Genomic DNA, 11,382 nt, shown 5'->3' on the forward strand with positions numbered 1-11,382 from the left:
TAATAGTTGATGTAAGCTGGAAGTCATCTCAATGAAAACTTTAAAAGAGATCATAAGAGAAGGCCTCCAAACTACAGACAGAATATTTTTAAAGTGTGTGGAGGCTAGATGGTACCATGTGCTCTCCTCATTAATGACACTGTGCTGCCTCTCTGTGGCACTGCAGAGAAAATACATGCACATATTGCTGGAGGCTCATCAATGCTGACAAAATATATTTTTATTCAAAGTTAATATATGCTTTTAAATACAACAGATCTCAAAAGCATTAGAATACTGCATTTTCTTGCATTAATGTTTTTTTCTTATCATACATATCTTACACATTATCAAAAACTATTTGTCAGAAGGCTTTCAGGAACCTACAGTGAGATATGTTAGTGAACAAACCTCCAGCTATTAATCGTGAAGATGTTTACATTCTGTAGGACATCAACACAGTAACAGAAAAAAAAAGACAAGCAATGACGGTAGCTGTAAATAATCCACAAATGCTAAGGCTGGCTAAACATCTCAGGAATGTGTTGCATTGGTTTCAAAAAAAAAAAAAAAAAAAAACTGCTGAAAAAAATGTTGAAGGCTGCTTATTTTGTACAGTGGTCTTATGTAAGTAGACTTCATTATGTGTCTGAAAGGTCTAGGCATACACTTTGTGTACAATCACTATAAATCATAGTGTATATGCAGATTAAAAATGACATCAATATCGGATTTCAGATATCGTTTATGCTATATAGTATAGTCAATTTCTTATTCCCATATTGTTGTAACCACTGACCATGACAATGTAAGAAACATAGCGGGCATTTCAGAATTTAGACCTGTGAAACCAAAATGTTCAACCAAAAGATACACATCCAAGTGCCCATAGAAAACATCCAAGAAAACATAAGCTTATGTGCCTTTGTATGTAAATAACAATGACAAGTGACACAAAAGCAATAAAAAAAAAGGAAAGTATTAGCAATGATCAATGACACTGTGTGACCACAATAAGCATATATTGTAGTTCTCTCATTGCTTAAATTAGGCACAAAATAATAAATGCATAGATTTAAGGTACACATGTCAAGTAAGCATCTAGATTGGACATGAAATCTTCTAATTTTGTAAAAATTGAAATTGCAAAACCACCAAAGCTAAATGCTACAATCATTTCAACATTCAGCCAGAACTATGCAGCTAGCTTTATATGGCTACATACTTTGCAGTAATAACATTACACCAAATGTTCTCCAGTTCCTCAACTGAAATGAACCCAAGACATCATTTTTAATCCACCACACTGTCCCACAACATTCGTCATGTCAGTGTGTAACATGGAGACTATGGTATTTAAAACTGCCTTAATGAGACAGAGTGTAAAGACACTTCGTTTGAAACCGCCATGACAAGTGAATGGTAACAATCTCCTTCCCAAATACCGACATCCTTTCCTGTCTAGAGGCTAGTTAACAATGATGTTTAGTGCGATAATAAGGGTGGATCTTTTAATGCAAAAAAGCTGGATATGATTATATGCACAAGTTTCTTTCCACCAATTCTGTCTCCTTAGACAGGAAAGTGCAGGTCAGAAAAGCAACAAAAGTGAGGATACTAGACTTGCAGGTCTATTGGGGTTCTCCATACTGCATCACATTTTTGATAACTTACTAGGATTTTCCATGACCATCATCATGATCAAAGTTATTATTATTATCTAACCTAATATATTTTATTTTTCTGTTATCAAACTAAGTTTTTTTTTCACCAAAAAAAAAAAAAATTGAAGCCATATAAATATATAAGTACACAAAATAATTAAGTGAGGTATTTATATTACATGCAATCACATAAAGAAAAAAAAGTAATTATTATCCTTTGGTCTTCTGAGTCAAGACTTATTCTTCAAGTCAACAATCAGGGAGAATGTACTCAGTCAAAGCCTTGTTGCCCTCTGCTCTGTAACAATAAGATGAGCTTGTAACCATGGAGATGGGGACCGTAGAAGGTAAATCGTACAGATCGTACATTAGAGTGCCTGGCAAGTAATTAGTGGCTGGGTAATGAGGTGTCACTCAGACAGTTCTCTTAGAGATGGGTGAGTGGGGCATACTAATAAAAGACTTGAGCTATGAGAGGCTGGACTCACCCTGCGTCAAACACACTGCCTCCCCCATCCCTGCGGGGTGAGAACACACCACCTTGGTCTGTCACAGCTGTCAGGGAGCTCCTGAGACTAACACGTCCATCACTCTCACAGCTCCTTTGACACGCACACATACACACCAAAAAAGTGAGCTACTGCTTTCGGATTAAAACAGTCTCTGTGACTTTTCTAGTCCTAAGTAACACATTCTGTCACAAGCGTTAACGGTAGCCCAGTAACTGTGTGACCACCACCCGCTGCACAAGCTGGGACCTGGAGGTAGTGTGGACTTTTTCTCTCCTGTTTCCTTTCCCATTCCACCTCATCCAGAGCATCCACTAACACAGCCATGTTCTTTTAGGATTCAACACTTTAGCTCTGTAAGATTTTTCAGTATCATTGTGCGGACTCTGCTGTGTGCTCTTCAGTAACTGATGCAGTATTTCCTCAACCAGACACAGAGCCAATGAAAGTTTCCCAGATGTTATATGCAGGCTTTATCCATGTGTCACTTGTTATCCATTGGCTAGTTCTCCAATGTGGATAATGTCTTAGCTGCTGGTCGCCCAAGGTCACCTATCCTTTGGGAATAGCATTCTTGTCCCTCTGATGACTGATGAATTAGACGTGGATGTTGTGGTGGCGCACCTTACTACAGTCGATGTCGACCCGGCGGGCCTCAGCGAATGCCAGGAAGGTGCAGAGGCCCAGCAGGTTGACTGTGGTGATGAGGGCGAACACTGACGCCCACGAGCCTGTGGCCTCGATGAGATACCCCGAGAAATACACCATTAGGACCCCTGCACAGGAACACAAACACAAACACAAACACACACACACACACACACACACACACACACACACACACACACACACACACACACACACACAGTTACCATTAATAGCATATTATCACAAAGACAGCACACACTAGCTTCCATGTGGTCGTTCAGTTCAGTTTTCCACAGAGAAGGTGTCACAGTCCACTCCGTGCCCTTCACAGGACCACTAACTGTCATCCTCTGTTCCCTGTATAATTCATCTGACAAAAACTCAGTCATGCTTCCTTAATGAAATATATATTGCACACAGGAGCCAGCATGACTGACAGGATCAACTCAAAGTTTGAATTTAGGGATTTCAATGAAATATTCACTTAATATATTATTAGAGGCAAAAACAATAATTTAGCAGTGGCTGGTAAAAGATACATCACAGATATTTGTTCTCAGTGTCTCACCTGAGAAAGCACCGCATGTATTCATAACCCCTGTAAAAGAAATGCAGATACACACGTCAAATTTAAAACTTTATTAAAATTTCACCTGTGGTTAAAAAATATATATAATTTAGGTAAATGCTAAATGGATTTATATTCATGAAAAAAGAGTTTTCAGAAATTTTGGGAACAATTTTTTTAACTTACCAAATAATGCTCCAGCACAGGAAGGAGCAAGGTCTTGAACATTTACAGACACCCCGCTGTAAAAGACATATCATTAACTGTTTTATCTTATAAGGTGCTAAACTGACTCTATGCGCGTCCTGAATTGCCTCAAAGTAAAACCAATAATTAGCCTGACAAATCACAGCCACAAAAAGATAAGAAACACATCCGTAGAGAAAATATATGTGGCAAGGGAAATGTACCATGGACAGTTTACATTCTGTTCCCAGCCTGCTATCATCGAATGTATCTACATTGTTCCTCGTATAAATTGTTAAGTCTGGAACCTGAATGAAAAAAGAAAAACATTTTCTTTTTGAGGAAGTAAGCTCATTAAAAAATAGTGTTACTTTGGCCCAGGAGAGACCCAACAAATGTGAGACAGAATCTATTTTTTATCCTGCCTAGCAGTTGCAGACATATTAGAAATATTGGAGTAATAGTAGTATATCTTTGGGATTTTTTAACATAAGAAAAGTGTTGTTTTTTTTTTGTTTTTGTTTTTACATCATTTTACCACAATAGTATTAATCATGTGTTTAATAAATATTCACTATATAAAACTTAAATAATATCATAACACTACTATTAAAGTATATTGTTAAATGACATTTTAAAGCATTAACTAAGAGACCAACTACTGTGTTTCACAAATATCAAGCATGAGACTTGTATTTCAATACAAAATTAAAAATCGAAATTGGAAAAAAAGAAACTAATGTCCAAACGAAGTATAGAATCAAATACAAAATCATAGGTGAGATTCACAGGAAAAGAGATAAGAAAAACATCACAAACTGTAAGGTCATGCAGTGTTAGAAGGTCTTATAACACCAAACACCTAATATGTCCTTGTTCCCCTGTAGCTTTTCACTCACACGTGTTTACAGACCCTTTCTAAGTATGCAATCATGCAATTATTCTGGCATAAAGTGAAGGAAATACACACACAGTTTAAAGCATATGTCTGGTGATATTATAAATGTTTGCTAAAAACTACAGTGTTTTGTGGAATTATTTAGCTGTATTTAGAGTTAAAGTACATATTAATGACCCATTTTTAGCAGGCATGACCTCTTCCATGACAAATATGTTCTTGGCAATATTCCATAAGTGGTTGAAGCAAGACTGCACAACACAAAGAAATTCAGTGACTAAGAGGCACTGAGTGGGTCAAACAGCAGACCAAACTTTCAAACTGCACGTCTCTATATATATAAACTGAGACTCTGCCAAGTCTTCCCTGGTTAAGCTCACTGGAGCCTGGTGTGCCTTACAGCATAATTGGGACATAAGAGAAGCTGCCATGTGGTGCTGTCTGCATAGCGATGGAAATTAATGTAATGGTTTCAACTGGTACCACATAAAGCTAGCATACAAAACAGAACAGCAATACAAAACATAAAACTGACAAACTGACCCTTGTGGAACACCACATTTAGATCTGAACAAGACCAGAGATAGAGTGTGAGGACACTGTGGGTGCCAGTACCTGTGGCTGAAGGTGGTGAGGCCCATGGTGGCAGACACAAATGCTACAGCCCAGGGGAAGGTGGTGTTACCACACAGAAGAAGGGTAAACACACTGGACACACCCATGGAGAAAAACTAACGGAAGGATGAATGCACACAAAAATACATAAATCAAAATCTTACAGAATTCTTCATGTACAAGTGTAACGAGGAAAAAGGACATTCATACACTCTGTGTGAGTGGAATAATATCCACACAATGAGACTAAACAGGGAACATACCGTACCTGCATCAACTTCCTCACTGAGGCTGTATCAAAGCCTGAGGAGATCGAGAGAGAAGTTAGGAAAGGCAATTATACAGCTGCTTAATCAATATTAAACTACATTTAAAAATAATTCTGATATCATTTCCTCAGTTGCTCAACCTTGACTGATGAGGTGGTCAGACAGGCAGCCACTGAAGAGGGATGAGGGTATGGCCACCAACCAGGGAATGACATTGAACACCCAACCCTGGAGGGACAACACATTTTCTGAGCGTGAATGAACTTGACCAGAAACAGCAGGGAACATCAAATTTTAGGTCATAGTGCTTTAGGTACTTGTCTGGTTGTTGTTTTATAGCCACACTGTCGGCGTGGCCCTATGGATGGCATTGTCGGTCAGGACATCAGTTGGTCAGTCAGTCTACCACTTTGGTCCAGGCTGAAATATCTTGTTATCTCATGGATGGATTGTAATGAAATATTCATAGTGCCCACAGGATGAAACCTACGGGCTTTTTCTGGGATGCGCAACCATCCGGTTGACTTTTTTTTTTTTTTTCAGTGAAATGTCTCGACAACTACTTGGATCAGATATCCATGGTCCCCAGAGGATGAATCCTTACAACTTTGATGATCCCCTGACTTTTCATCTTGTGCCACCAACAGGTCAAAGTTTTCATTTATCCAGTGAAAACTCTACATCTTCCAGGTGGATTGGCACAGACATTCATGTTTTACAGAAGATGTGTCATAATGACTTTGGTGATCACCTGACTTTTCTTCTAGTGCCACCATCAGATCAAAATATAAATTTGTCAAGTACTTTGGTTTATGACCAGATACCTGCAAAATTAATAACATTCCCATAAGCCTCGGCTGTACTTTGTGTTTAGCGCTAATTAGCAAATGTTAGCATGCTAACATGCTAAACTTGGATGGTCAAACTGGTAAATGTTATGGCTGCTTAACATCAGCATGTTAGCTATTAGCTTTTGTGAACATGTTAGCATTCTGGTGTTAGCAGATAGCTCAGAGCACTGCTGTGCCTGTGTATAGCCCTACAGAGCCACAGGAATTACTGTAGACTCATAGTCTTGTTAAATAAAGGTCTAGTCTTTCTTTATTTTAAGCCTCATGGCCCCTTGTAATCTTGAGGTCAAATATATGATCAAGAGGATGATGAAAAGGTACAGTGTTTACCTTGGCATCGGGGAAAGTGTCTTTAAAGAATGTTGGCAGCCACGACAAAAGAGTGAAGAAGGTGCTCGCTGTGCAAAGGTGTGTAACAATCACAGCACTGGCCAGAAATGACGAGAAACAAACAGTCAAAACACATGCATTGCAACTACATTTACACATACCAAAGGTTGTTTGTTCACAAAGACAACGTCCTATTTGTTTGACCATTGTCTCACTGATCTGACAGAAGCTTGTGTCTGTACTACTTGTTTGACATCTGTTGTTTTCATTTTTAAATCATGTCTGTGTTAAGGCAAGTAGCATTTGGTTGAAAGCATCAAGAGTTTGTGAATATTTTAATCCCAGAGCCACCAAACTATCTTCTAATCTGTTACTCTCGAGGTGGATCCGATATATCAAAATAAAACTTCTTCCTGTCATTGAAAATGAAGCATATCAGTTGCATTACAGTATAAAAATATCTAGGCCACAGGGAGAGACTGGAAGGACATGAAATAACTCAATACCAGAGACATGAACACACATCTGAGACAACCAGAGATTTGCTGTCCTCAAATCTGGTACATATAAAAGCTGGATCTGAATCCGCAGAAACAGCTGCATAACAGAAACTTCCTCACTAACTAATGATCTGTCAAGACTGCGATATGTTATTATACATTTCTACATTCTTCCTCTTAAATTATTTTTTTTAATTTCTGATTTTCTAGATCAGAACCTAACTCATATTTCCATGGTTGCAAAACACTTGTAATAAAGTGGAATTTCATAATATTTGATGTTGGATGTAATATAGCCACAGGATTAAGTAGAACTTCCTGACTGAAGCTCTGTAAGATAGGCAAAATTAGATTGCTCATTCATCTGACGATGAGGACAAACAAACAGATGAGAACAAGATACAATCAGGGGCTGGCACATGCAGTCACACCCACACACACGCAGACTTCCTTTATCGTTATCTCACCAGACTGCAGGTTGTTTGAAGAGCCGTAACCAGTGTCTCTTGGAAAGTTTGGACTGGGGCCCACCACTTCCCAAGGACTCGAGGGTGATGATAGGCCCTGCAAAAACAGAGGAAGGCAGGCACATGAGCATACAAGAGGACAATGACTCCAATTATACAAATAAGCAGCTACAAGATCGGAGCACGTAGTGACACTGCAGATACTGTAGACACAGTTAAAGCCTCCCTTGCCTTCTCCTTTTAGTAGATATTTCCACATACAATACGCCCACAGGACTGAGAGGAGACCAGAGACATAAAAAACACTCTCCCAGCCATACAGGTCCAACATGAGGGAGCCAGCCCCTCCAATCACCAGAGTGCTGAAAAAAAAAAAAAAAAAAAAAAAAAAAAAAGGTCACAACAAGACATGACAAGTCACGCAATCACAACTTTGTAGAAAGATATTATTTCATCATAGAAAACTGCTTGATTAGGCACATTCATGGCAGGAGATGAGCTTAAAAAAGTCTCAGTATAAAAAATCTGTCTATACATCTGGATACTGATACAAAATTATTATTTCTAAACACTAACAGGTATAAGAGGAAATTATTGTGGGATCACAATAGACGCAGCTTTTTAAATGAACTCCTCCTATTTGCACTTCAAAACAGTGATTTTTCTCGCAAGAAACACCCGTCCCGTTCCCCCCATTCCCTATTTATTATTAAAACACTTGACTCACCCCAGGTAGGAGCCACTACCCACGGTGCTCATGAGGAAGCCTCTCTCACTTTCCACCACCTTCTGAGAGCACAGACTCGCGAGAGAAGGGTAATGAACTCCTAAGATCATGGCAGAAGACACAAATCGGCCAACGTTTAGGAAGAAGTTCCAAAAAAGAATTAAAGGGGGCCAAAGTAGGATTTTTACCAGCTTGTCACACAAAATAAAACAAATCTGAGGGAAAATGGTAGATATTTTTGAGCAATACAAATAGCATGACAAATGCTTAAGGTGGTGCTGAATGATTTGTAATCCAGAAAAAAGCAGCACCTGCTCTTTGATAACAAGAGCTTGCTCCCAAAAGTAATTTTAAGACACTCCTAAAGCACCCCACCTATGAAGAAGATTAACAGTAGATTCTTGAATAAGTTGATAATTATGTCCTTCCCAACCGTGAAAAAAGGGTAGACCAATCATTTCGAGGTCTTGAAAGCGCAATTATGTTTCATCACTCAAATTGTGATTCATCTAGTACACCACCCATCTCACCTTGCAACAGGCCCATGAGGAAGCGGGCCAGTGTCATGGAGAGGATTGGCTGGGAGCAGAACTGGGCCAGGATGGGGGTGAAGGCTGTCATCGACCCCCAGGCTGCTGCAGACAGCAGGAGGATCTTCTCACCTCCCACCCTACAGACACAGATTACAGACAGTCTGTATTAGCGTTATCTCCTGTCTGCTCAGAGAGCAGCTTGCATCACCTAAAGGTTTTGAGAGGTGGCTGAACGCTGATATCTTGGAGGACTTGTAACACTAGTAATACTAGATAAGCAGCCTATCTTTTTATGACACTGTGAGACTACAAGAGTTAACAACATGATAATACAAAGAAAATATTTATCCACTACATTAGCTATCTAGAGTGAGCAAACACAACTTGTGTCACTGCCGGTCATGTTCTCCTGCAAACTGACACCTAAAACAGGTGCCAACTGAAAACCAGTGTCGATGTCAAGGTTCATACCACAGCAGACATCTGTGTAGACAAGATAATTCAGTATCCTCAGACCACTGTTATCTCACAACACAACAAATGTTTCCCACCGGTCGCTGACGTAGCCTCCGAACACCTGGGTGAAGCAGTAGCCCCAAAAAAAGCTGCCCAGCACCATGCCGGACTCCCTCTTGGTCCAGCCAAACTGCTCCGCCATGCTGACGGCACAGATGGGCATCGCCACACGGGCACAGTAGAGGAGGCATGTCCCGAGCAGCAGCACCACTGTCCATATCCTCGCCACTGGCCTGCACAGGAGGAGAATGGCCTGAATTATTTGAGTTTGGTCGAACAAATGCAACATCTGGGGACAAACTTTGGACTTAAAAAGTCGATAGGGGATCGCTTATATAACAGAGGAAGGGAATGACTTTGCCCAGTTTGGTTGCCCACAATCCAGCATTGGCTAAAATGGCTTCTGATACATACACTATGTGGCAGTTTTAAATCTTGAGGGAATAAGTGCAATGTCCCCAAAACTAAGAAAATGACTTTAGGTGTCATAACAGTAACAATATAAATAATTTAATAATATTTTAAGACAATTCGTTTTTCATAAGGGAGGCGTGACTTACTTCCTTCTTTACAAACCGTTTGGCCTATGTGGCACTGCAACTACATCTTAAGAGCACTGAAACCCTGAGGCGCCATATGTGATACGTGTCATATCACAGCCAGATACAGAGGCACTTCAGTTCGAAAAAGCGCGGACGTCTCTGTATTCCTGGTGCGGGACCTTGAGGGGGTTTTTTATAGGGCAAGCCGTTACCAAAAAAAAAAGTATCCGTGCCGATTCCGGTTCTTATTTGGAGCCTCTGGCGGAATTGTTGGGCTGTCGAGTCGCTAAGACGTGGGGAAACACTCAAACTGTCAACACTGTTGAATTAAGGTTTTTTAAAAAAAGAAAAAAAAAAGATATATTACCTTGACCAGTTGGTGTTGTGTTCAGGCCACTTCCTGTGACATCCAGGGACTCCGATCTTGTCAGACGGATGGTTTTCCTTGTGACAGACCAAATCTGGACTATAGTTCTTGCCATATTTTTGAATAACTGCCATTCAACGCGAGATAACGGCAGCCTCCTTTCAACCGCTTCGGCTAGTTACTTTCGATCTTTTCCGGTCGATCGGTCAGTGAAAAACGCGAAGGTTTAGGAAATAGCAAACATTCTCGCAAAGTACACTGGCAATCATATCTCGGTTATTCCGCATTTGAACCAAAACCTGAACGACCGGACTAACAGGAACCCGGGCGACGGTCGCGTAGCTGAGCTCAGAGGAGGCAGACTGTTTTTCCTGATGCCCTAGGAGGAGTAATCCACGTGTCAGTTTTTCTCCCCAGCCTCCTCCAGCCAGCCAGCCACGCAGTTCTTCTCCTGATCGGTAGGGTTCATCGGGAAGTGATCAAGTCTCTTCTAAACCCGTTTTTTTTTCTCCCCCCCCCCAGCTGCCTAGTCAGCCGTTTCAGCCATCACAGCGTCGCCCGAAACGCCAGAGACACGCCGCTGGCCGCGGTCCCTCTCCGACCATGACGGTGCAGCACAGAAAAAGGTAACAGCGTTGTCGACGGGAGCCCCAGGATGTGCTCTCCCACTGACCTGCCCTTGCCGGATGAAGACGTGACGGTGGCCGTGCCGAGAAGCTGCTGCCGGGCAGGGATCTGCGCAGTGTCTCCAAGGCTGTTTTTAATGCTCCGTCTGTTCGAGTTAGCAGGCAGTCGTTATATAATACTCCGCATTCAACACAACTTTTAGCAGCCCTCTTCCAGTGTGTTTGGTGGCGGCGGCGAAAGAAGCACCGGCACACTTCAGTCAAGTCAAAGGAGCGCCACAATGTCAAATACTGAATTATTTAAGTAATTAATGCAGTAATAAGGGCATAGTCCTGTAAAAGTTCTTAAAGAGACAAGAAATATTAACGATCACTTGAAACTGAGGCTCTGGCCCTGGGGACCCCTGTCCTCTCTGGCCCTTGGGCCTATTCCATCTATTACCAGCAAAATGTACTTTCTAATGTTAAAGTAAAAGTACTAATAAACAATGGTGGAATCCAAGTACATTTACTCAAGTACTAGGTGGAGCTACTTAGTACATATTTGGGATACATGTGCTGAAGTATTTCCATTTCATGCTACTTTA

The 11,382-nt window shown here is 40.8% G+C and overlaps 1 protein-coding gene across 1 annotated transcript; it reads right to left on the reverse strand.

Moving 5' to 3' along the window:
* Window positions 1–219: 219 nt before the first annotated feature.
* Window positions 220–10,879, reverse strand: slc17a9b (solute carrier family 17 member 9b). The gene is made up of 13 exons (XM_040153342.1): window positions 10,170–10,879; window positions 9,296–9,493; window positions 8,742–8,881; window positions 8,212–8,311; window positions 7,716–7,846; window positions 7,485–7,581; window positions 6,518–6,614; window positions 5,477–5,564; window positions 5,336–5,370; window positions 5,068–5,183; window positions 3,555–3,610; window positions 3,369–3,398; window positions 220–2,928 (listed from the first exon to the last, which is right to left on the reverse strand). The coding sequence occupies exons 1-13, from the start codon at window positions 10,301–10,303 to the stop codon at window positions 2,750–2,752; spliced, it is 1,401 nt and encodes a 466-aa protein (XP_040009276.1). The 5' UTR covers window positions 10,304–10,879; the 3' UTR covers window positions 220–2,749.
* Between the last annotated feature and the right edge of the window lie 503 nt (window positions 10,880–11,382).

This window comes from Xiphias gladius, chromosome 18 (genome assembly GCF_016859285.1).
Source record: "Xiphias gladius isolate SHS-SW01 ecotype Sanya breed wild chromosome 18, ASM1685928v1, whole genome shotgun sequence".
NCBI classification, from domain to species: domain Eukaryota; kingdom Metazoa; phylum Chordata; class Actinopteri; order Istiophoriformes; family Xiphiidae; genus Xiphias; species Xiphias gladius.

Coding starts and splice junctions, on each gene's coding strand:
- slc17a9b (XM_040153342.1), bottom strand. CDS start 10,303: ATGGCAGTTATTCAAAAATATGGCAAGAACTATAGTCCAGATTTGGTC. Junction 5,565..6,517: donor ACACTTTCCCCGATGCCAAG/GTAAACACTGTA, acceptor TTGTCCCTCCAG/GGTTGGGTGTTCAATGTCAT. Junction 5,184..5,335: donor CAGTGAGGAAGTTGATGCAG/GTACGGTATGTT, acceptor TCCTTCCGTTAG/TTTTTCTCCATGGGTGTGTC.